A 27,014-nucleotide genomic window follows, 5' to 3' on the forward strand; every position below is an offset into this window, starting at 1 on the left:
TTTGCTTTTGCAAAGTTAAAACTAGTTTATTTTAAAACTAGTTACCAAAAATGCTAAAAAAAAATGCAAAGTTTTTTCTTTCCACTAAGTTTTAGGTATAATTTTGGAATACACTTGCAAAAAAATAACCCCAAAGCAATATTAAAGTATAAAATATTAGGATAAAGCAAATCTTCTTTGCTCAGTTGCTTCAGTTGTGTCCAACTCTTTGCGACCCTATAGACTATAGCCTGCCAAGCTCCACTGCCCATGGGATTCTCCAGGCAAGAATGCTGGAGTGGGTGCCATTTCCTTCTCCAGAGGATCTTCCTGACCTGGGGACTGAACACGCATCTCCTGTCTGCACTGCAGGAGGATTCTTTACCCACTGAGCCACCTGGGAAGCCCATAATTGAGGAATACACCACATTACCATCAGGAATGGGGCTCTCTGCTCCAAGGATTCTTAGGGGGTCTATATGACTAGAAAAAAATGACTGGACTCTTGGAGGGGCTGACGAGGGGAAGAGGCTACTGAGCACCTCTGGAGACCAGCCCACGTGTGGATTTTGGTGCCCTCGCTACCCCCTCAGTCAGAGTGCTTTAAAATGTCCCTTCCAGGCTGAAACAGAAAAAAACAAAAAACAAAAAAAACTCCACAGCCTGCAGACATGAATAACAAGATAGAATCAAACAAATATATACAATCCTTCCTTAGGCAGCAAAACAGCCCGGATTTGAGTCCACAAGCTCTCCAGGCTGTAATAACACCCCTGAGAGACACAGGAGGCAGGCTGCAGTCTGGGTGAGGGGGAAGCTCTGGAGTCAACTGACCCGGGTGTCAGCCACAGTCCTGACTCAGTCCCTTGCTGGCGGGGCCTGTGAAACTCCTCATCCTCCCTGTGCCTCCCGGGCCTCATCCACTGAGTGAGGAGACCAACAGGACCTGCTGCAAGGTGGTGGGAGGATTTGAGGAAAACACTGGGAACCCTTGGAGCGGTGTCTGGCACATACTAAATACTCCGTGCTCCGGTTACTGTTGTTATGTCTGCTGCTCATTAACTGCAAGCTGGCGCGTCTCCCCAGTCTACGGGCCCAGGCTGCCTCATGCGTTAGCCGGGCGATGGCATGACTATTATGTGGGATTGGAAGGAGATGAATGCAGGGCTGGGCCATCTCATCTCCTGAGCAATACTTGTGGTCTAAAACATAGTTATTTGGGAGGAAAACTCTCTGTTTAGTCATTACTGAGGAAACAACCTCTGAGAGCATCACGAGAAAGCTCCCAGTTTGCTGTCGCTGGAACGAAGGACTTAACAATGATGATTAAGTTTCCAGATACTACCTTTCCAGACACAGCCCAAGGCTGTTTTCTATGAGATCAGTGCCTTCCTCAGTACAAATGCTACTGTTTGTCCCCACGCCTGAATGAAAAGTTCATACTTATTTACAGAGCCCCAGTTCCAACAGGAATCCAGCAATACCAGGAGCTTAGAAACCATTTTGGAAAACTAAAAATCCCAGAGAAAATGTTCAGTAGAAATAACTTGGATGGCAAATAAATGTCTGAGGCAGATGTCTTCCCACCCACACTGCATTAGGCATTGAATTCACTTTTTTTTTTTTTTTAAAGATGCTACTCAGCCTCTGCTGTAACACTTTCCCCTGAGTTTTTGGTACAAGCAGAAGTTCTCAGGGAAGCCCACCCATCTCCTGTCAGTCCGTTTAGATTCTTGGGATGTCAGGGAGCCAAACGTACCAGCTTCAGCTGTGGTGAAGTTCTGGCTAATCAATTCACTCCATTTCCAGAAGTGGTCGGCATAAGCACAGCGTACACGGGCCATATATTCTGTGTCCGGCTTCAGTTCACTTAAGAGGTACTCACCATTCACCCTGACGGAGATATTGTGTTGCTTGATTAAAAAAAAAAAAAAAAAACATGAGGTGGGGAGGAAGAAGTCAGAAGTACCAGTGAGCACACTTTATTATAAAACCAAATCACACACGGAACACCTAGACCTGGAGTACAACTAGTTCTTTGAGGAAAAATATCTCTAAATTCTAGAGGTTTATGATTAATTGCCTGGACCTTTGTTTTTTTTTAATTGGAATAGAATTTCTTTACAATGTTGTATTAGTTTCTGCTGTACAATGAAATGAATCATCTATATATATACATTATACACACACACACACACACACACACACACACACACACACACATCCCCTCCCTCTTGGACCTCCCTCCCACCTCATATCGTCCCACCCTTCTTGGTTATCACAGAGCACCAAGCTGACCTTCCTGTGCTATATAGCAGCTTCTCACTAGTCATTTTATATAGGTTGGTGAAGAAGTAATTGTGGTTTCGGACCATGAATTTTAAATCATTATAACTAGGCTCAAACACATATTTATTAAGCAAAACAGGAACCATTACAATCCACACATTTTTGCCAATAAGAAATCAGTCGGTTTATTCCCGTAGTGTAAAATCTGTGCTTCGGGATTCATCAAACTCTTGGAAAGCATTTTCTGCCTTCTGCTGGTTGTGGAAGCGTTTTCCCTGCAAAACACTGTTGAGATGCTTCAAGAAGTGGTAGTTGGTTGGCGAAAGGTCAGGTGAACACAGTGGATGAGGCAAAGCTTCACAGCCCAATTCATTCAACTTTTGAAACATTGGTGGTGCAATGTGCATTCAGACATTGCCGTGCAGAAGAACTGGGACTATTCTGTTGACCAATGCCAGGAATTGCAGTTTTTAGTGCATCTCATTGATTTGCTGAGCATACTTCTCAGATGTAATGGTTTTGCCAGGATTCAGAAAGCTGTAGTGGATCAGACAGGCAGCTGACCATCAAACAGTGACCATGACCTTTTTTTGGTGCAAGTTTGCCTTTGGGAAGTGTTTTGGAGCTTCTTCTAGGTCCAACCACTGAGCTGGTCATCACCAGTTGTTATATAAAATCCACTTTTCATCACACATCAAAATCTGATCAAGAAATGGTTAATTGTTTTTGCATAGAATAAGAAATGACAACACTTTAAAATGATGATTTTTGTGATTTCTGGTCAATTAATGAGGCACCCACTTATGGAGATTTTTCACTTTTCCAAATTGCTTCAAATATTGAATTACCATAGAATGATCAGCACTGAGCTCTTTGGCAACTTCTCCTGTAGTTGTAAAATGATCCTCTCAGTTGGTCATTGTCAATTTCTGATGGCCAGTCACTGCACTCCTCATCTCAAGGCTCTTGTCTCCTTTGCAAAACTTCTTGAACCACCACTGTGCTATAGACTCGTTAGCAGTTCCTGGGCCAAATGTGTTGATGTTGCAAGTTGCCTCTGCTGATTTATGGCCCATTTTGAACTCTAATAAGAAAATCGCTTGAATTTGCTTTTGTCTAACATCATTTCCCTAGTTTAAAATAAATATAAAATAAATTGCAAGTCTTAAGTCATTAGCAAAAAACATAAAGTGAGAAGTGCACATTAAAATGATGCCTATCATAACCACATTTATTTAAGAATGTATTCTAATATCAAACAGTAAAATTCAACAATGCAAAACCATGATTACTTTTGCACCAACCTAATACGTGGTAGGGTATATATGTCAATCCCAGTCTCCCAAAGCATTCCACTCCTCCTTCCCCTCACCCCCATGTTCGCATGTCCATTCTCTATGTCTGCATCTCTATTTCTGCCTTGGAAATAGGTTCATCTGCACCATTTTCTAGATTCCACATTATGCATTAATATATGATCATTGTTTTCCCATTTCTGACTGCTTCACTCTGTATGACAGGCTGGTTCATCCAAGTATCTACAAATGACCCACTTTCATTCCCTTTACTGGTTGAGTAATATTCCTAGACCTTGTAAACAGATGATCCCTTCCATTTGAACCCATACAGAAATAAAAATTTCAAGAGATTTTATATTCACTGGTCTCTGTTTAGACATAAAGAAACTTTTGAAAATAGAAAGTTAAGCTCTTACTTGTATCACTTTTCCTTCACCAAGGAGTTGAAGCTGACACAAAAGTGCAGAACTGCTTCCTATGGAGTATACCTTCCAGGTCACGGTGGCATTTGTAGCACTGACACTTTTAGGGAACAAGCTATAGGGAGCCATTGGATGAACTGCCAAAATAAATTAAAAAATAAAAAAAACTCAAGCAAAGATCCAAAAAGACTTTGGTAAATAGGCACTTCATTTTTTCAATGTTTTACCCAATAAGCATTTTTGCTTATTTTTGAGAAAATGACAAATAAAACCAGACTTGCAGCTAAGATAGAGTAAGCCAACTACAGCCTTTCTCTCTCATTGATGATATTAGAAACTCTGAAAAAATATAAAAAGAAACTGAGGACTCTTAAACAAAAGCAGAAAAGAATGTAGAGGGGAGTTGAAACTTGGAGAAGCAGCCCATCAAAGAGAATATAACAGAATCCAGAGTCTAACCAAAGTAACTTTAACAATGGCAAGAATACAATCCAAAATCATTTGACGTATAAAACAAAACCACAAAACAGAAAATGCCACCAATTTCAAAGGGAAAAGTCAGTCAACAGATATCAACTCATGCATCAAGATGACTCCCTTGAAGCTACAACGATTAAAGACTTTAAAACAGATCCATGAGGTAAAAGTAAATGCACCTGAAATGAAGGAAAACACTTCTCAGTGGAGAAAAACTAGTTTTTAAAAAAGAATTAAATGGAAATTTTAGAACTTAAAAATAGCAATTGAATATCTGAAATAAAAACACCTTCCATCTTACCCCCTTCCAGAGCTGCTGTGTGACCTGGCCATTGCCCACCACTCCAAGCTCCTTTCTCTCACAGGAGAGACACAGGACGTTCTTTCTGTCCCTGGAACACCCAGAGCCTGTTCCCGTCCCAAGAGCTTTTCTAACCCACTCCTTTTGCTCCAAGTGCCCTAGAGGTCTCCTGCCTCTCACCCTTCAGCGCCCCCATCCCAGCTGAAGCAGCACCTCAGACATTCTCTACCCTCCTACCTCAATTCTATCTGCTTCACAGGAGTGCAGTGCTTAACTTGTTTATACATTTACTTCGTGTCTCCACACCCCCCTCTCCACCTCTCCCCCAGCACACACTAGCACATATACCCAGTTAGGGGCAATTACTCAATCCTGTTCACAGCTGGATCCGAAGTGCCTGCTGGATTGGCATCACCCTGTAATTAGCTGACTGACTGAAGTGATAATTAAACGGAAATCTAAATGATCTGTAGAATTAAGAAGGTAAAAGAAGGACAAGCATTCCAGAAAAAATGAGCAGCATGACTAAAGATTCTACATTTCATAAAAGAGGAGGGGGTGTAATCAAAACACAGACAGAGATATGCAGTTCAGAGATGTGCAGATCAAAACCATCACAAAATGCCACTTTCCGTTCACTCAGCTGACAAAAATGAAAAGGGCGACAATACCAATTTGGAGAGAACACACTGCCACAACCACTTTGGAGATGAATTTGGCATTATCTCGTAAGTTGAACATTTACATTTTCTGAGTCCTCACCAATTCTACTCTTGAAGTGAAGTGAAGTGAAGTCGCTCAGTCATGTCCGACTCTTTGTGACCCCATGGACTGTAGCCCACCAGGCTCCTCTGTCCATGGGATTCTCCAGGCAAGAGTACTGGAGTGGGTTGCCATTTCCTTCTCCAGGGGATCTTCCCGACCCAGGGATCGAACCCAGGTCTCCCGCATTGCGGACAGATGCTTTAACCTCTGAGCCATTTGGTAAGGTATAGGTATACACTCAAAAAAAAAAAAAAACACACAACAACAGAACAATTATAGGTGTTTACTGGATATATATATATATCAAAATGCTCTTATTAACACTGTATCCAAGAGCATAAACCTTTTCAGAGACAACCTAAGAACCCATCAAAGGAGATGCATAAATAAAATACTGTATATTTACACAATGAAATACTTAATAAAAGTGAAAATAAATGGACTACACCACCACTGAATAATATGAGTAAGTGTTAGCAATTTAATATTACATAAAAACAATTACAAGGACTATTACATATAGCTTGATGTCTCTGATATGCATTAAAACAAAATAAAAACAGGATTTCATAAGAAATGAGAATATATCCACAAGCACACACAAAATAAATCTGTCATTTCCGTAGTGGAGGGAGCGGGACAGGGGGCTGTGGGATGGGAGACGACATAAGTTATTGTCAGATTTGTAGTTTGAATTGGAGGTAAGCTCCTTGGCATTTATTACATTATCAACAAAAATACATAATAGGGACCATGGGCCATGCATGCACCCGTGAAGAGAAGCGTGGCGTGAACAACAGTTACAAACTAAAACTTCCACTTAGGACGTGAACGAGGCACAGATCTCTAGCACATTTACTTGATCACACAGTGTGTCAAACAAAGCTACGCCAGTGACCACAGTGAGCTACACTCAAGTCTCACCTCCATGAATCAGGTTAAAAAGAATACTGACACTTCTTTTTCTAAAGTAGTTTTCAGCCACGAGTGTAAAGTTATACATTTCTTGTGAGTCTTGAGTTACTTGCCAATCACACCGGTTTCTGTGTTTACAAAGTGTCTTTTTTCCGGAAAATCTTAAAAAAAACACACACACAACAATTTCAGGGTTTACACTTCTGTCAACACAGATGTGTGTCCCTGAATCCCCTGGGGGACACGTTCAGTGGCTTTCAAACTATGTTCCACAGAACAGCATCGATCCATCACCAGCAAACACTGACGATGAAAATACTGTTTCAAAAAACTTGGTTTATGTGGTTACATATGTAAGGATGAATTGCTGACTTCCCCTCGTGGATGGTGAAAACTTTCCTTAGTTTACTACTTTGGGTACTCTTAAAAAGTTAGAAGTCAGGTAGATCTAGATCACCATATGGAGTTATTTCACATTAAGATTCACAACTAATGGTCTTATTATGTTTATGCTCCATTTTCCTGTCACAAAATTTGGATAGAAAGTATTATATACTTGTGACCCCTTAAGGATTTCTTCCTGACCCTGGCAAGGTTGTCTGAAAATACTTGTTGAAAATTTTTGATACGTCGTCACAAGCACCTCAAACAAGGGAGAGTCTGTCACTAATGTACCCAGAGCTCACTTACGATTCAAATAAAGTGTAGGAAGGCAGTTGAATCAAGCCAGTGTCATTCCCGGGATCCCAAGTACAGGTCAAAGTCTTCAGGTCCTGGGTTTCGCAAGAAAAGTTCTTGGGCTCTTCAAGCACTTCTGTCCAAAGAAAAAGCAGAAGAAACACTGAGCAGAAGCCCTTTGTTGAAACACAAGTGAAATGGAGAGCTCTCTTTGGGATCTGAGGCCACAGAGTTTCTCTGAACACTGAAAAGTTTACTTGAACAGAGGCCAGCGCATCAGCAGCTCCAGAAAGTCACATTCGGGTACCTCACCTTGGCCCCTTCTCCCTCCTTCCCTGGTGCTTTGCTGGGATGTCACCAGGGACAGTGGGGGTGACAGTGTGAGGTCTGCACTGGTAGCCCCAGAGCTGGCCAGCAAGCACTCAGCAGTCTGGCGACATGCAGACAGAATGAGCCCAGTGATGAATGAACGGAGTCAGTGTTGCCTGCTGTTTCGTGTTGGATGCTGTGGCTTCGAGAGCCTGGGCTGTGCTTGGGAGGCCAGGAAGCCAGATCTGGGGAACCCGCTAACTTCAGCAGCTGAGGACTGCGAGTTCTAAGGAACGTACGCGTGGCATCTCCAAGTCCCCGAGGCACTGCTGTTCTGAGAGGACACACAAGGAGTATGGGTGAGCGAGCGCCCAGGAGACTGGAGATGGCCTGTGGCAGGGAAAGCGGGGAGGGAGGAGACGCTCGTGCTGCCCCACTGTGTGGGGAAGGGCGGAGGCTTCGAGACAACACAGGAGGCCACGGCAGGTCGGGGAGCGGGAGCATACACAGATGGACAAGAAAAGTACAAGGCTGCCTCCCTCCCCTTCACCACCCAGTTAAGGGCAGTAAAGGCCTCGTCTGCTGAAGTCCTGCGTGTGCGGCTACTGATCGTACAGCCCTGCCTGTGTTCCTGTGATCCTCACAATCATTACTAGACCGGCTCACAGAGGGGGAAACTTGGCCAAGACGGCACACCCAGGCACAGGAAGAAGATTCAAACCCGGGTCTTCCGACCGTGACCTGGGCCGCCTCTCTAGGGCCATCCAGCCTGTAGCCTCTCTCCTCCCCGCCCTGCCATCCTGTGGTCATTCCAGCATGGCTCACACAAAGCAGGATATTTTCTCAGTGGTCCAGGTCATGACCTGAACTTTCTCCTTTTTATCACTCGATTTTCTAGGAATAAAATTTCAGTAAGCTCAAGAAAACAACAGGAAATCCGACAAGTATTGCTTCAGAATATCTTTGACAGAGACTGTCCTAGAAGGCTTGGAAAACAAAAGTCAACTGAGGCCACAAGTAGAAATCTTTCTTCTGGGAAAGAAGATTTGATCTCTTCCACAGGAAATGGGAAGAGGGGGTCACAGAGAATGGGTCCACTCACTTGAGACCAAAAGAACGACGCCCTCTGGATCACCTTGGCCCTTACAATAGAAATTGGTTCCAGTTTTCCTAATGAAAGAAACGTTCTTGAACTCGAATGCCCATACATTTTGATCAAGTTGTCTTCCATATATCAGTACATCTTCCAAATAACAGGATATGTTATCTTGATGGTTCATAGAAATGTAACAAACGGTGACATTGGAGCCCTCTTCCACCAGCTTATCTTTAGGGAAAACGTACAATGGATGATCTCCAAGTGAATTCTGGGCTGCAAGATAAGAGAAGACAGCTCAGTGAGACTTGGGCTCAAATTCAAACCAGTCCCCTCCTGTCTCACTCTCAACAGATAACCTTAGCTTTTTCTACCTCCTAGAAAAAACAGGAACCTAAAAATCTATAACTTTGTAGTGTGCAAAAAAGTCCTGTGTACCATCACTCTTATCGTTACGGGAACACCACTGCTCTGGCTTTCACTGCTGAGCCAGCACAGTGACTGTCGCCCTGTGGCCCTGAGGATGACCCTATTATTGCCAGTGATCAGCTGGTTTCCAGGACAGCAGTAGCTGCTCTCTACTGATGCTAGCCATGTAGGAGGTCCCATGTTCAGTGCTTATGTATTTTCTCTCTTGTCATCCTTACCACCTCACAGCAATGGGACAGGCAGGATTGAGCTCAAGTTCGCTCACCCTGCAAGTGGTAAAGCCACAGTCACATCCACCAGCTTCTGCCCAGCATCCAAGCCACGTGTCCCTCATAATCTCTAAAACGCCCTGTAAATCACTCCTCTTCCAGCTTCTCAGATGCCAGTCACCCAAGTATCTCCTTTCACTTCTGTCTTCCTTCTGTATATCCCACTCATCATCTTCCATGCCTGCCTCCTGCCTCCTCTCCACTTGCTCGTCCACTCCCCAAGGAGCTGCCTCTGCCTATCACTAAGCTGTCATCACCCCCTGATCACTTCATGCCCTTCAGTTTGGCTTCTGGCCCACCAGAGCTCTAACATTGCCATCACTGAGGTCACCCAAGTGGAGTGGCCTGAGGGGTAGGATTTTGTTTTAAGGTCCCCAGGTGATTCTATGTGCAACTAGTTGAGAGCCAGTGCTTTGGGGATTAGGAATAATCAGCCCTGAAAGAAATCAAAGAAGACAGGAGCAGATGAAAAGATACACCCTGTTCTTAGATTGGAAGAATCAATATTGTCAAAATGACCACACTACCCAAGGCAATCTACAGATCCAATTCAATCCCTATCAAATTACCAATGACATCTTTCACAGAATCAGAACAAAAAAATTTGTGTGGAAACACAAAAGACCCTGAGTAGCCAGAGCAGTCTTAAGACAGAGAGGAGCTGGAGCAAAGAGGCTCCCTGCCTTCAGATTATACTACAAAGCTATAGTAATTAGCACAGTATGTCACTGGTACAAAAACAGAAACACAGATCAATGGAACAGGATCAAAAGTCCAGAAATAAACCCACTCACCTATGGTCAATTAATCTATGACAAAGGAGGCAAGAATATACAACAGAGAAAAACAGTCTCTTCAGTAAGCGGTACTGAGAAAACCGGACAGCTACATGTAAAACAACGCAATTAAAACATTCTCTAACACCATTCATACTGTTTTCATACTGTTCGTGGGGTTCTCAAGGCAAGAATACTGAAGTGGTTTGCCATTCCCTTCTCCAGTGGACCACATTCTGTCAGAACTCTCCACCATGACCCATCCATCATGGATGGCCCTACATGGCATGGCTCATAGTTCCATTGAGTTAGACAAGGCTGTGGTCCATGTGATCAGATTGGTTAGTTTTCTGTGATTGTGGTTTTCAGTCTATCTGTACTCTGATGGAGAAGGATAAGAGGCTTATGGAAGCTTCCTGATGGGAGAGACTGACTGAGAGGGAAACTTGTTCTGATGGGTGGGGCCATGCTCAGTAAATCTTTAATTTTCTATTGAAGGACAGGGCTGTATTCCATCCCTGTTACTTGACCTAAGGTCAAACTATGGTGGAGGTAACAAAGATAATGGTGACCTCCTTCAAAAGGTCCCATGCAGGCCCTGCTACACTCAGTGCCCCCAATCCTGCAGCAGTCCATTGCCAACCCATGCCTCTGCCAGGGACTCCTGGACACTCACGGGCAAGTCTGGGTCAGTCTCTTATGGGGTCACTGCTCCTTTCTCCTGGGTCCTGGTGCGTACAAGTTTCTGTCTGTGCCTGTTTCCCCAAAACAGTATGAAAAGACAAAAAGGACACTGAAAGAGGAACTCCCCAGGTCAGTAGGTGCCCACTATGCTACTAGAGAAGAGTGGAGAACTAACTCCAGAAGGAATGAAGGGACGGAGCCAAAGCAAAAACGACACCCAGTTGTGGATGGGACTAGTGATGGAAGTAAAGTCTGATGCTGTAAAGAGCAATACTGTATAGGAACCTGGAATGTTAGGTCCATGGATCAAGGCAAATTGGAAGTGGTCAGTCAGGAGATGGCAAGAGTGAACATCGAGATTTTAGGAACCAGCGAACTAAAATGGACTGGAATGGGTGAATTTAACTCAGATGACCATTATATCTACTACTGCAGGCAGGAATCCTTTAGAAGAAATGGAGTAGCCATCATAATCAACAAAAGAGTCTAAAATGCAGTACTTGGATGCAATCTCAAAAATGACAGAATGATCTCTATTCATTTCCAACACAAACCATTCAATAATAACCATGGAGAAGAGAAGTGAAAGGCAAAGGAGAAAAGGAAAGATATACCCATTTGAATGCAGAGTTCCAAAGAATAGCAAAGAGAGATAAGAAAGCCTTCCTCAGTGATAAATGCAAAGAAATAGAGGAAAATAACAGAATGGGAAAGACTAGAGATCTCTTCAAGAAAATTAGAAATACCAATGGAAATTTTCATGCAAAGATGGGCACAATAAAGGACAGAAATGGTATGAACCTAACAGAAGCAAAAGATATTAAGAAGAGGTAGCAAGAATACACCGAAGAACTATACAAAAAAGATCTTCACAATGCAGATAATCATGATGGTGCAATCACTCACCTAGAGCCAGACACCCTGGAATGTGAAGTCAGGTGGGACTTAGGAAGCATCACCATGAACAAAGCTAGTGGAGGTGATGGAATTCCAGTCGAGCTATTTTAAATCCTGAAAGATGATGCTGTGAAAGTGCTGCACTCAATATGCCAGCAAATTTGGAAAACTGAGCAGTGGCCACAGGACTGGAAAAGGTCAGTTTTCATTCCAATCCCAAAGAAAGGCAATGCGAAAGAATGCTCAAACTACTGCACAATTGCACTCATCTCACACGCTAGTAAAGTAACGCTCAAAATTCTCCAAGCCAGGCTTCAACAGTACGTGAACCATGAATTTCCAGATGTTCAAGCTGGATTTAGAAAAGGCAGAGGAACCAGAGATCGAACTGCCAACATCTGTTGTAAAAGCAAGAGTTCCAGAAAAACTTCTGCTTTATTAACTACGCCAAGGCCATTGACTGTGTGGATCATAATAAACTGAAGAAAATTCTTCAAGAGATGGGAATACCAGACCACCTGACCTGCCTCCTGAGACATCTGTATGCAGGTTAGGAAGCAACAGTTAGAACTGGACATGGAACAGACTAGTTCCAAATCAGGAAAAGAACATATCAAGGCTATATATTGTCACCCTACTTATTTAACTTATGTGCAGAGTACATCAGGAGAAATGCTGGGCTGGATGTAGCAAAAGCTGGAATCAAGATTGCTGGGAGAAATATCAATAACCTCAGATATGCAGATGACACCACACTTATGGCAGAAAGTGAAGAGGAACTAAAGAGCCTCTTGATGAAAGTGAAAGAGGAGAGTGAAAAAGTTGGCTTAAAACTCAACATTCAGAAAACTAAGATCATGGCATCTGGTGGAAACAGTGACAGACTATTTCTGGGGGCTCCAAAATCACTGCAGATGGTGATTGTAGCCATGAAATTAAAAGATGCTTGCTCCTTGGAAGGAAAGTTATGACCAACCTAGACAGCTTATTTAAAAGCAGAGACATTACTTTGCCAACAAAGGTCCATTTAGTTAAAGCTATGGTTTTTCTAGTAGTCATGTATGGATCTGAGAGTTGGACTATAGAGAAAGATGAGCACCAAAGAATTGATGCTTCTGAACTGTGGTGTTGGAGAAGATTCTTGAGAGTCTTGGACAGCAAGGAGATCCAACCAGTCCATCCTAAAGGAAATCAGTCCTGAATATTCATTGGAAGGACTGATCCTGAAGCTGAAACTCCAGTACTTTGGTCACCTGATGCGAAGAGCTGACTCATTTGAAAAGACCCTGATGCTGGGAAAGATTGAAGGCAGGAGGAAAAGGGGACGACAGAGGATGAGATGGTTGGATGGCATCACTGACTCAATGGACATGAGTTTGCGTAATCTTTGGGAGTTGGTTATGGACAGGGAAACCTTGCATGCTGCAGAACATGGGGTTGCAAAGAGTTGGACATGACTTAGCGAATGAACTAACTAATGCCATACACAAAAATAAACTAAAGATGGATTAAAGACCTAAGTGTAAGGCCAGATACTATAAATTCCTAGAGGAAAACATTGGCAAGACATACTTTGACATAAATCACAGCAATATCTTTCTGGATCAGCCTCCTAAAGTAATGGAAGTAAAAATAAACAAATGGGACCCAAATAAAGTTAAAAGCTTTTACACAGCAAAGAAAACAATAAACAAAAGAAAAAGGCAACCTACAGAACAGGAGAAAATATTTGCAAATGATGAAACCATCAAGAGATTAATTTCCAAAATATACAAATAGTTCATATGGCTCAATATGAAAAAACAAATAAGACAATCAAAAATGGACAGAAGATCTAAATAGACATTTCTCCAAAGAAGACAGATGGCAAAAAAGTACATGAAAAGATGCTCAACATCGCCAATTATTAGAGAAATGCAAATTAAAACTACAATGAAAAAGAAAAAAAACTACAAGGAGATATCACCTCATACCAGTCAGAATGGCCATTATCAAAAGGTTACAAATAATAAATGCTGAGAGGGTGTGGAGAAATAGGAGCCCTCCAACACTGTGGTGTAGCCACTGTAGAGCACTATATGGAGATTCCTTAAAAAACTAAAAATAGAGCTACTATATGATCCTGCAATCCCACTCCTGGGCATATAACCAGAGAAAACCATAATTTGAAAAGATCCCTGCAGGCCTATTTATAATAACCAAGGCGTGGAACCAACCTAAATATCCATCAACAGAAAGATGGATAAAGAAAATGTGGCGTGTGTATATATATACACATATATATAAATGGAATTTTACTTAGCCATAAAAAAGAATGAAGTAATGCCATCTGCACAATATGGATGCTCCAGAGAGTATCACTGGAGCAGGAAATGGCAACCCTCTCCATATCCTTGCCTGGAGAATTCCGTGGACAGGGGAGCCTGGTGGGCTGCTGTCTATGGGGTCACACAGAGTCGGACATGACTGAAGCGACTTAGCAGCAGCAGCAGAGTATCACACTAAGTGAAGAAAGCCAGACAAAGACAAATAACAAATGATATCACCTATATGTGAATCTAAAAGAAAAAATAATCACACAAATGAACTTATTTGCAAAACAGAGAGAGACTCACAGATACAGAAAAACAAAACCAAAAAAAACAATAACATATGGATACCAAAGGAGAAAGAAAAGTACAGGGAATGGATAAATTAGGAGCTTTGAGTTAACATATAAACATTACTGTGTATAAAATAGATAACCAACAAAAACCTAGTATATAACACAGGGAACTATCCTCGATATTATGCAACAACCTATAAGGGAAAAGAATCTGATAAAAATACACATAAATGTATAACTGAATGACTGTGCTATTCACCTGAAATTTACATGATATTATAAATCAAGTATAATTTAACGACAATTTTGCAGGCATAATCAGCTTTTCTATCAATCTTGGGGTTAGTGTGGAGGCTACAATTTTGAGAAACCTAGTCCATTGTACCAAAGTTGTTGATGATGTTGTTCTTTCTTTTTCTGTTACTATCTTTTTAATCTCTCTCTCTTTTTCTTTTTCTCTAAGTACGTCTCTCAGCAATAGGATGTGATGGTTAAGAGCATGGCCTATGGAGCTAGATTTTCTAGGTTAGAATTCTGGCTCCACCACTTAGTGGCCTGATGACCTTAAATTTTTTTTTTTTAAGAAAGCTATTTGTGCCTCCACTTTCTCCTCTGTGAATAGGGGATGAGAATTATATGTATTTCCTAGGGGAGATGTGACAGCTAAATACACACAGTGTTGAAAGCAGCAACTAGGAGGCAGATTTTACTCTATTAGTATTAAACTCATCACTGGGTCTCTTGTGGGTTAAAGTGTTATCAGTCTGAGTTAAATTTGCATAAATACTTGGCTAAGGAATGGTTCTCTTGGTAGGAATCTCAGATAACCTATCAAGGTACCTAGTTGAGAGCATCAGATGCCATTGCTTTACAGCTAACCTGTAGCTTAGCTGAAGCATACGAAATTGTGAAGAATGCTAAATGTTAATAACAACAAAATAACCAAAATTAAGAGATATTTGAAACACAATTACCCATGATTTCATTACTCAAATGAAGAATTACTTCCAGTTTTCCGTATTTCCCTCCCTTGTCTCTACATTAGGGGTTGGCAAGCTATGGCCCATGGGCCAATTCCAGCCACCATCTGTTTTTTGTACATAAAGTTTTATTGGAACACAACCATTCATTTACACAGCTCCCATGCTACAATGGTGGAGTTGAATAGCCCCGATAGAGAATGTTGGGTTATAAAACCTAAAATATTTCCTATCTTTTTCCTTGATGGAAAAAGCTTCCCAAATTCTGCTCTAGTTGTATACACATTTTGTGTTGTTCTAGTAAAAATATATGTACAATTTATATCTTGCTTTGTTCACTTAGCATTCTATAATGTACATACTTCACACGTATGGAAAATGAATCCTACATTGCCTGAATTTGCATAATTACCTCAATAATAAATTCAGAGGGAAAATCCTCAGATCTCTATCTATCTCCCAGTGGCAAGTTTCACATCCATGTTTTTTGGGTCCAATGCATATGTGTTCAGTCATGTCCGACTCTTTGTGGACCCCATGGACTGTAGCTTGCTAAGTTCCTCTGTCCATGGAATTTTTCAGGCAAGATTATTAAAATCCTGAGACCTCCATTTCCCAGGGGCAAGTCTCTTATCCATGCTTTTTAGATCCAATAGGAGCCAAATATAAATAATGCTGGTGTCTACCTGGAGTTCCTCAATAAGGACTTCTACCATCTGACTACTGATCCCCAAGAAATATTAGATAGCAAACCCCCTCACTCTTCTATAGCCTCACTTCTTACCATCTGCTTTCTCCCATGAACTCCAGTTACTCCAGAGCCTGGGTGCAGGAATCCTGGCATCATCCACCATAGTCCTCATTCTTACAAAGTGGATGGCACATTCCAAAGGGAGCTCAGATTCCCAGCTCCAGTGCAGGACTTGGTTCCGCTTCACAGTGGTGCTGTAGTTCTCCTAGAAATAAAGAGAAAAACTTGGAAGCATATAGCCATGCAGTCCTGAAAAATGGCTTGGCTGGACTTATCCTAAAGCACACACCTAAGAGTCCACTATAACTCCAGGACATGGACAAGCTCAGTCTGTTTCCAGTCAGCCAGCTCCCGTGCTCTGATGGTACAGCAAGAAACAGCAAGGAATAGCGTCCTGCCTATTGAAAACTTGGCTCCCAATCTCTTTGGGGCTCCAGTTCCAGGGGAATCACATGAACTAAGTGAGAGAGAGAGAACAGACACTACCTGAGTCTTAGGGGAAAAGATCAGAGAAAGAAGGTGTATGCACAGTTCTGGTCACAAGAGCATGTTGAGAAAATTCTTGCAAACTAGAGAATTAATTGAGGCACCTTTTTAAAAATTATTGATAAGAATTTTCTAATATTCATCAGATCAAACCTCAGTAGAGCTGGCAGTCCTTCATGATACCCAGGAGTTCCACTGTCGCCCAGGAGTTAATAGATGACTTCCCATGAGCCCCTTGGTTTTTGTCTCTTGTCTTTTCAGATGTGGTGGCCACATGGACCACACTGCCTTCCTTGAACTCCAACCTTCACAATCTTTAGTACCAGAGATGTCAACCACATAGGCAGAACTTATATTGTGCTCTTGGGAAGCTTGTCTAGGTTGAAATGTAATTTGCTTTTCCTGCATAGATTTTAGTCTTCATCTTTTTAAAACATTGGTATTCTCATTCTTAAATTCAATAAACTTCAATGGTTCCTTTTACACTTTACCCTGTCATCCAAGGCCATTTGCAATCTGACTCCAACCTGCTTCTCCCTTGCAGGACTCTTCTCTCAAGAACCAGTGGTTTGCCCCCACGCTGCGGGACCAGCTTTGTGCTTTTACATCTCAGGGTTTTCTCACGTTGTGTCCCCACCCCCATCCCCCAACTCTGAATTGGGAATTAGTCTCAACCTTCAAGCCCGTTATACCCATCTTCATGAAGCTTTTCTTAGTCTGTCCTCTGGTTTCTTCCCACCCCCCCCTCCCCAAGCTCCCCTGCATATGACAGTTGTTGTTCAGCCGATAAGTCGAGTCCAGTTCTTTGTGGCCCCATGGACTGCAGCAAGCCAGGCTTCCCTGTCCTTCACTATCTCCTGGCTACTAAGTCGCTTCAGTCGTGTCCAACTCTGTGCGAACCCATAGACGGCAGCCCACCAGGCTCCCCTGTCCCTGGGATTCTCCAGGCAAGAACACTGGAGTTGGTTGCCATTTCCTTCTCCAATGCATGAAAGTGAAAAGTGAAAGTGAAGTCGCTCAGTCATGTCCGACTCTTAGTGACCCCACGGACTGCGGCCCACCAGGCTCCTCCATCCGTGGGATTTTCCAGACAAGAGTGCTGGAGTGGGGTGCCACTGCCTTCTCCGAATGATAAATGCAAGAGCATTGCCAATGACTGAACAAGGCATTTGCAGTCTCTCTCTACTGAGATTGAACCCCGTGCTGCTATAGCTATTGACCTTCAACAACCCCTGACTGAGTTCAGGGTGGAGTGAGGCACTCTGTGCTCCAGGGAATCTTAACCGGAGGTCTTCTGGAATCTGAGACTGGGCCACGTGAGCTTTCTGCTGAATTTGTTTTTCGCTGTCCCGGTTTCCAGCACGATGGGCCTTCCCCTGCGCTGGGTTTCTTCGCCTTCCGCTTCTAGCGCGGGAGCTTCGCTGAGCTGGGCTCCTGCTGTGCTTGGCCTCTTCCATGCAGAGGTTGTTTCAGCCAGGTTATATCCGAGTCACGGCACCACAGATGTCACGCGAGTGTATGTTCCTCGGTTCTTTGTCTCATCACAACAAAGATTTGGAGCGACGGACATTAAAGCCCTTGGCACATCACAGCTCTTGGGTCTTGGACAAACCATGCTACAGCTCTCAGGCAAATCAGTGTTACAGCTCTATTTTATTTAGAAGATAGCAGGAGAGAGAGAGAGAGAAAAGAGCACACGCACGCGGGAGAGAGAGTCCTTGGAGTTTGCTCAAATTCATGTCCATTGTGTCGGTAAGGCCATCCAACCGTCTCATCCTCTGTTGCCCACTTCTCTTCCTGCCTTCAGTCTTTCTCAGCATCAGGGTCTCTCCCAATAAGTTGGCTCTTCGCATCAGGTGGCCAAAGTATTGGAGTTTCAGCTTCAGCATCAGTCCTTCCACTGATTATTCAGGGTTGATCTCTTTTAGGATTCATAGGTTTGATATCTTTGCTGTCCAAGGGACTTTCAAAAGAGTCTTCTCCAGCGCCACAATTCGAAAGCATCAATTCTTTGGCACTCAGCCTTCTCTATGGTCCAACTCTCACATCCATACATGACTACTGGAAAAATCATAGCTTTGACTATACGGACTTTTGTTGGTAAAGTGATGTCTCACCTTATTTCTTTTTTTTTAAACTTTTTATTTTGTATTGGTATGCAGTCAATTAACAATGTTGTGGTAGTTTCAGCTGAATAGTGAAGGGACTCAGGCATACATATGCATGTATCCATTCTCCCCCAAACCCTCCCTCCCATACTTCCTTATCTCTTGTAACAGTTTTTAAAGTCTATTTTGTCTGATATGATTATTGCTACTCCCACTTTCTTTTGATTCCCATTTGCATGGAATATCTTTTTTCCATCCCCTGACTTTCAGTCTATATGTATCCTTGCTGCTGCTGCTGCTGCTGCTAAGTCGCTTCAGTCGTGTCCAACTCTGTGTGACCCCATAGACGGCAGCCCACCAGGCTCCCCCATCCCTGGGATTCTCCAGGCAAGAACACTGGAGTGGGTTGTCATTTCCTTACCCAATGTGTGAAAGTGGAAAGTGAAAGTGAAGTCACTCAGTTGTGTCTGACTCTCTGCAACCCCATGGACTGCAGCCTACCAGGCTCCTCTGTCCAGGCAATTTTCCAGGCAAGAGTACTGGAGTGGGGTGCCATCACTTTCTCCGATATGTATCCTTAGGTAAGGCCTAATCTCAACTACTGTCGGTAGTTGGTGGCATTTCATCAAAGGTCAAGCCCCTGACTTGAATATGGTACTGTAAAAGTAGGGACTGGGCTCTATTCTTCTTCTTGGACCACAGCTCCAAGCACCGATGCTTCTCAGTGGGATGCCTGCTTTCTGCCAGCTTTCTAACAGCTGGAAGACAAGGATAACAGATAGCTTGCCCTTCCTGGGGAAAACTGAGTTTGCATCCATTTTTTAAGGGCCAATGGCAAGTCCTCCAGTGAAGAGGAGGGGGCAATACATACGTCACATGCCACCTGGAGCTGCCAAACTCAGAGGCCTTCCCTCCACTATGCCTTCCCCTCCCCCAGCTGTCAGCCTTAAATGGTGCCCTTGGCAGAACCAAACACTATTCTGGAAGGAGAACTGTTTAGTCCACCTGAAGGGCATCTAATCATGCATGTCCTTTGCCACTCTAAGCAGAACTCCCATTTGTAAAATGTTTTCATTATTTCAGTTTATTCCTATCCCTATAAAGGGCTTCCCTGGTATCTCAGGGGGTAAAGAATCCACCTGCATTGCAGGAGACCCCAGTTCGATTCCTGGGTCAAGAAGATCCCCTGGTTCGATTCCTGGGTCAAGAAGACCCCCTGGAGCAGGGATAGGCTATCCACTCCAGTATTCTTGGGCTTCCCTGGTAGCTCAGATGGTAGAGAATCTGCCTGCAATGTGGAAGACCTGGGTTCGATTCCTGGGTTGGGAAGATCCCCTGGAGGAGGGCATGGCAATTCATTCTAGTATTCTTCCCTGGAGAATCCCCATGGACAGAGGAGCCTGGCAGGCTACATTCCTGGGGTCACAAAGAGTCTGACATGACTGAGTGACCAAGCACAGCACAGCACATCCCTATAAAACATTGTTTTTAACAAGTTTTGCGGTCCTGACCCATGCAACTTTTACTATTTAATGTGCACAATCTCGGGTACATTTTCTCCATTATTTAAAAACAAGTACAAAAAATTGGCTGTTAGTCAATCGGTGACCTTGCTATAATATGAACATTATAGCAGTCATGGTGACCTTGCTATGTGAACAAGCCACAGGCTGGATTTCGCCTCTTATATCCCTCAGGAATTCAGCCACTGCTCTCCTCCCATTGTTATCACCTACTCCAGGCCCCTCTCCTTTGGACCAATCCCACTGCTCAATTCAAACTGGTCACACTTCACCTCCTCCAATTCTCCCAACTTCTCCCCACTGTGGAACCAGAGTGGTTTTAATCAGATCTCATCTCTCTGAAGGGGTGATCTCATCACCCCTTCTCACTGTTCCCAGGTTAAAAAACAATACCTGAGCATGATCCCGGAGTCGCATGTGGGCTGGCCCTGTCCTGCCCACCCCACGTGCCCCATGCTTTCAAGCCTGAACGCTCCCAGCCCCTTTCACTCAGGGCCTCTGCTCACCCCAGCTGGATCTTCCTGGAACATTCCTCTCCACTCTCCATGCTAAATTAGCTTCTAATCTTCTTTCCTACTTTGACTCCAACTGCCCTTCCTCCAAGCTGCTAGAGAAGGTCAGGCCTAATCTCAACCCATAGCCCACTATCAGCAACCTGCACTCCTCACATCTAGGACACTTTAATTTTGTGATCATCTCCTTAGTTTTGCTCAGCATTGATAGCCCCACGCCTTGAACAAGGCCTGGACCTGAGCCCACAGTCTAAAACTATGTGCCAAATGATTTCATCAGTTCATTAATATGTCACGAGCTCTGTTTTGCCCAGACCCTCTTTGTGTGGATTCTGTCTAACCACAAAGTTGTGCTTTGTGGTCTTTCTAGCCATGTTGTGGAAGAGATAAAACTTTCCTTGAATGCATCAATTCAGTGACTTTTAAAAATGTGATGACTTGTGTTTGGGCTGTTTTCATTCATTGAAGTGGCAAGTTTAATTTGGCCCTGGCAGACATTAGTAAGTCATGAAAAGCTGGCATTTACATGATGCCCAAGTGAAGTCACTGATCCATTCCCAAGAAGCGAGCTTATTCCTCCCTGATTCAAGCTCCAGGCCTCCTTCCAAGCTTGAGTGGTTACTCTACTCTGCCTTCCCCTGCCATGGACGGAATCATACAGCGTGTGACTAGAAAGGCCAAGGTGAGACTACATGGTGAGTTCTGAGTGGTCGCCACCAGCCAGGATCCAGCTCAGAGTCCCTGGACCAGCTGCAAGCACCCGGGTCAAGACGCTTGTCCTTTGGTTTATTTGTTATTGTTATTTAGTTGCTAAGTCACATCCAACTCTTTGTGACACCATGAACTGCAGCATACCAGGCTCCTCTGTCCTTCACGATCTTCCAGAGTTTGCTCAAATTCATGTCCACTGAGTCCCACCTGGTCACCCCCCTTCTCCTTTTGCACTCAGTCTTTCCCAGCATCAGGTTCTTTTTCAACAAGTCAGCTTTTAGCATCAGGTGGCCAAAGTACTGGAGTTTTAGCTTCAGCATTAGTCCTTCCAGTGAATATTTAGGGTTAATCTCCTTCAGAATGGACTGGTTTAATCTCCTTGCTGTCCAAGGGACTCTCAAGAGTCTTCTCCAACACCACAATTTGAAAGCATCGATTCTTTGGTGCTCAGCCTTTTGTATGGTCCAGCTCTCACATCCATACATGCCTACTGGAGAAACCATAGATATGACTAGACAGACCTTTGTTTGCAAAGTAATGCAGTCTAGGTTTTTCAAAGCTTTTCTTCAAGGAGCAAGTACCTTTAATGTCATGGCTACAGTCACCATCCACAGTGATTTTGGAGCTTTTTCCCCATCTATTTGCCTTGTTTTATTTATTTATAATACATATTTAAGTTAATATAAATTTATAAATTTAACATAAATATATTTATTTATTATTATCCATTGGCTTATCTGGGAACACACAATCGGAGCCATGAGAACAGAGAGCTGCTCCTTCTCAGCAAGAGTGAGGTTGCATTTTAGGGACCTGCCCTATGAAGGGAGATTATGGTCCAGATAGAAGCAGCCTCTCTCAGCTGGCTTTCTGAACTTTACGTGGAGGGGACCTTAGGTCTATCCTTGATTGCAGGCCCAAGAGGTTCAGATAACAGCTTCTCATGGCATCTATTCTGGGATGCATGGTGACTGATGACTGGGGAAGACTGAGTGTGACCATAACCCCCATGTGGAGCCCAGGGCTCCAGTCAGAAACAGAGCTGCCTGGAGAGGGGCTGTTCCTTCCTCTGGCTATGGAGGGTCCTACACCACCCAACCCCAGCAGGCAAAGGGAGAGAGTTCTGTGTGTGCATGGTCAGAGGTAGGTCATTGCAGGTTTTCTGAAATTCTCCTCTTGGTGTTGCTGTGTGTGTCCTGGACGATCTTCTCAACTGTGCTGCAAACTATTCAAGTCAAAGATGATTTTTCTTTACCTGTTCCTGGCATCTGGCATAGGCAGGTGTGATCATCTTTTGTCAAATGAATAAGTGACAAAAAAAAGAAAAAGGCAGCATCACAAACCCTTCTGTGCCCTAGGGATCAGGCTTGGCTGGATGTTATGGGAACCATGTAATGGACAAGGCAAAACACCTCAAACACCTCCAGCCTTGGTTGGTTACAAGTAGATTTCAGCAGCAAGAAACCTACTTAGCGAGAAAGAAAAAGATTTCTCTTTTTACCTTGAAAAGAGAACTAGTACCTGAATCAAAGGTCTAAACAGATGTGAACAACTGTCAGTTCAGGCTTTCCTACCATTATTTTCTTTACTATGGTAACAAAAAGAACTATCTTTTAGAAGAATAAAGAATGGGATCCACCTGGTCTATGGTTAATGTTACTTTCACTAATGGGGTTAAGTGCCAGTTTTCCACAAATTCCTCCAGCCCTCCACTCAAATTTCTTTTCCCTAGGCAATTCTTAGCCTCAACATGACCTCTGTTCAACGCTGTGCTAGGCCCAAATCAACAAGTGTATCCATCGATAATACAAAAAATATGAAAATACAAAAATTATCCCTGTGAAAGGGATAGTGGGAGGAAGGGCTGGGGAGGGAATAGCTGTATACAAGCACCGCTGTTGTATGCAATGTAGAAAAATGGTACAGATGAACCCATCTGCAAAGCAGAAACAGAGACACAGATGGAAAGAACAAACATATGGACACCAAGGGGGAAAGAGAGGGTGGGATGAATTGGGGGATTGGAATTGACACATATACATCCTACAGATCAATACATAGCGAACAAGAGCCTGTAGGACAGGGAACTCTACTCAGTGCTCTCTGATGACCTAAATGGGAAGGGAATCCAAAACAGAGAAGATATATGCATATGTATAGCTGATTCACTCTGCTATACAGCAGAAACGAATACAACATTGTAAAGCAATTATATTATATCTCAATAAACTTAAAAAAATAAATAAAAAGCCAGGGAACACAGGGCAAGTGTTTCTGAGATCTGTGTTTCCTGGCCTGTAGTCTTAACAAACCCCAAATAAAGTACTGTTTTTGGCCTTACAAAAAAAAAAAGAAACATCAAATAACTCTCACAGTAGGAAGCTGCCCTATGAGAGGTAGAATTATAGACCTGGTATCAACCTTAAATCAATAGTCAGAACGATATTTAGGCCACTCACTCAGATCTCAAAGGTGATGATGATGGATCATAAAAGTAACTGAACCTTTAAAGTTAGTGACCTTTATGCTTTGCTAAAGGAACTGACCCTCTGGGTCCCTGTATCCATGCCTCCACTGCCTGAGAGAAGAGTGGCTATCCACTAGCAAATAGAGGTCCCCAGCAATAAAACATCTGTGTTTCACTTCTCTCTATGCAAATTCTCTGTTTCCCTTCAGTGAGAAAATATTTCACTGTCCTTCAACCTCCCATGATAATAAACGATCATGATGTGGGCACAGATTACTAGGGCTCCCTGGACCATAAATGGTCATTGAAAGAAACCACCAAAGTGCCCCAATGCAGTGAATGGGAAAGCATCAGGCAAAACAGACATAACCATGACTTAAACCAGACTAGAGCACATCAATCCCAAATAATTCAAAGGCAAAAAGAGTATGAGTTCAGGATTTTCTTAATTTAATTTTCTATAGAAAAAGGCACATGTGAGGAAGCAAAGGACACGGTAAGTTACTCTCCGACAAGGTCCATGGAAGACCTCTTTGCTGGGTAGAAGAGAAAATGCTAAAACATTTTCTTCCTTGTATTTCAGTACAGTATTAGTAAAGAAACTGCCTGAGAGCCACACTGACATGAGAATTGCCAAACTATTACACCTGATTTAGGAGAATCTTTGGTAGGCAGAGAAGGAAGAAGGAAGAGGAATAAGATGGCTGATCATGGATTTTTGGAATCCAGTCTTCACAAGGATAGACCCCAACAGCTTTCATAGAGAACAGAGAATAACTGAGAATATGATCTATTTTTATAGCACAACCCACCCAACCTACCAAACTAAAACTGTCATGTTAATTTGTCCCAGATCCTCTTAACTAAAAACACAGAACTGTGATTATTTAGAACTGTTCTGAGTTGCTAAAATGATTCCAGATTGGGATTTTGGGGAGGATGTCATGAAAGACAAATCACGGTGTTAGAAAAGGATTTTTAAAATACTGAGCCAAGAATAAAAATACTTACCAACCAGATGACATTGGATGCTTTAAATCTACTGATCTGTATCTGAAAAACCATTTTGAATTCCTGGTGATAATCAGGGTTGTGGACAGTCCATTGTAAATGCAAACACTGCTTTGTAGAATTGATGGAAACGTTCAGTGATTCAGGAGTTAATGGTAAAGGTTCAGACAGAACTGAAAGACCAAAACACGATATGAAGTGACATTTAATAGGCGTGTGATTGAATAATCGCAGATAATTACACTGTTCAATATCATCACTGTTTAGCTTTGGAAAACATTGCTCACATATACACTCTAGAATTAGACACTGAAAAGCTGGAGGGAATTTAGAAATCACTCAGCAGATGAAGAAATTAAGCCCTAGATGAATGAAATGAGTTGCTCAATGATACACAGCAAATTAATATATTGACTGTTACACAAAAGGATATTTCATTGAACAATCTAAATAGTTTAGAAATTTATAACAAGGCTGAATTAAAAAACAGGGCTTTTTGCTATAAATTTCATAGTTCTGGACATCTAAAATGAATATTTTGTGAACTATTTGATAGTTTACAGGACTTCCCTGGCAATCTAGTGGTTAAGACTTTGTCTTCCAGTGCAGGGGATGTGAGTTCAACCCCTGGTTGAGGAGCTAAGATCCCATATGCTTTGTGGTCAAAAAAACCCAAACAAATATTTCATAGTTTATTAAACAGCTATAAAGTGAGAACAAGTCCCATCTCTAGAGGCTATCGCTTAAATCTCAATGCACTGAACTTAAAACACCTTTAGCAAGAATTTACTGGGCTAACCCTAACCTAGTGTGAAATGAAATAATCGTGACAAAGTTTCTAGCTCAAGGAAGGAACCTAGTGGAGAGACACAAGAGACTTCTATGAAATAATGAGTGACTGCAAGTTTAGAGTGTTTAATGGTGGGATAGAGTCTGTCAAAGAGGAGAGATTCAAACATGGGACAGATTTGCTGAGGTCAGTGAGCTGAAAAACAGCCTAGAGAGAGGATTTGCCCTGATGGAGTGAGTGGGATCACTGCTAATGCTGGGAGAAGAACAAAACATGGCTTTTTATATAAGTAGAGGAAATGCCATACAGATTCAAGAAGAATTGTGTATTGTTGAATCAAGAGGCTTCACTGGTTGGTTTGAGGGCATCTAAAGTACACTGGAGAAGGAAATGGCAACCCACTCCAGTACTCTTGCCTGGAAAATCCCATGGATGGAGGAGCCTGGTAGGCTACAGTCCATGGGGTTGCAGAGTTGGACACGACTGAGCGGCTTCACTTAAGTCACTTAACTTAAAGTACACTGGGAATGCTGCAAAAGCATTGAAAAGATGAAGAGTGTATTGATAAAATCAACTGGGAGCTGATGGCTCATGGCGGAGCACATATCTTTTTAACATTCATTTTTCTAGTTCTTTGGGGATTTCCTCTAGTGATCTGAGACTCTCTGGCACCCAGTTTAAATGGTAAGAGATTACCTTTTTTTGAGAATAAAAATGGCATGAATCTCTAATACTGAAAAAAAAATCTCCCAAACTGTCATTCTACATATGCTGCTTTTCTCACGCATGTGTGCATGTGCTCGGTCAGTCGTATCCAACTCTTTGTGACCTCATGGACTGTAGCCCTCCAGGGTCCTCTGTCCATGGGATTCTCCAGGCAAGAATACTGGAGTGGGTAGCCATTCCCTCTTCCAGGGGATCTTCTTAACCCAGGGATGGAACCCACATCTCCTGCATTAGCAGGCAGATTCTTTACCCCTGAGTCACCTGGAAAGCCTGTATTTTTCTCACAGGGAGGTAAAAAATAACAGCAACAATAAGACTGAGCATATAAAGTTTATCAGGCATGGTGCTAGGTGCTTTGCATATTTTTTCTCATGAAATGCCCATTGTAAAACTGAGACAGTCATTTTTTATAGATGAGAAGACTCAAGTTCGATAGCTTAAACAACGTACACAAAGCAGCCTGGACCTTAAGTACGGATCTCTTTAATACCAAGCCTTCACTGCGCTGCTCCCCAGCTGTGAAGGCAGGAACATCCTGCCCAACTGAAGGTCACATGGACTGGAATGTCTGAGAAGTGTGGCTCCCACCATGTCTTGCCAAGTTCAGGATACAGATGGTAAGGATGGGGCTCTGGACCTAGCCAGAAAAGTGGATAAGTGTTCTTGGTGGATACAAGCATGAAGTTCTCCATGTTAATGGTCCGCATGCTAGACAGCTTCAGGATCTAAATAAGGTTTTATCCTCAGAGTTTAGAAAAAA

At 42.8% G+C, this 27,014-nt stretch overlaps 1 protein-coding gene across 2 annotated transcripts in view; it reads right to left on the minus strand.

Moving 5' to 3' along the window:
• OSMR (oncostatin M receptor) overlaps positions 1-27,014 on the minus strand; it is a 68,344-nt gene that overhangs the window by 16,770 nt on the left and 24,560 nt on the right. For both annotated transcript variants that reach the window (XM_027520039.1, XM_027520040.1), the window contains exons 3-9: positions 24,739-24,911; positions 15,954-16,125; positions 8,536-8,805; positions 7,137-7,260; positions 6,456-6,607; positions 3,983-4,125; positions 1,739-1,892 (exon numbers count right to left, since the gene is read on the minus strand). In XM_027520039.1, the coding sequence (XP_027375840.1) occupies positions 1,739-1,892; positions 3,983-4,125; positions 6,456-6,607; positions 7,137-7,260; positions 8,536-8,805; positions 15,954-16,125; positions 24,739-24,911 (1,188 nt within the window). The remainder of the gene's footprint in view (positions 1-1,738; positions 1,893-3,982; positions 4,126-6,455; positions 6,608-7,136; positions 7,261-8,535; positions 8,806-15,953; positions 16,126-24,738; positions 24,912-27,014) is intronic.

The sequence above is a fragment of the Bos indicus x Bos taurus genome, chromosome 20, assembly GCF_003369695.1.
Source record: "Bos indicus x Bos taurus breed Angus x Brahman F1 hybrid chromosome 20, Bos_hybrid_MaternalHap_v2.0, whole genome shotgun sequence".
Classification (NCBI taxonomy): domain Eukaryota; kingdom Metazoa; phylum Chordata; class Mammalia; order Artiodactyla; family Bovidae; genus Bos; species Bos indicus x Bos taurus.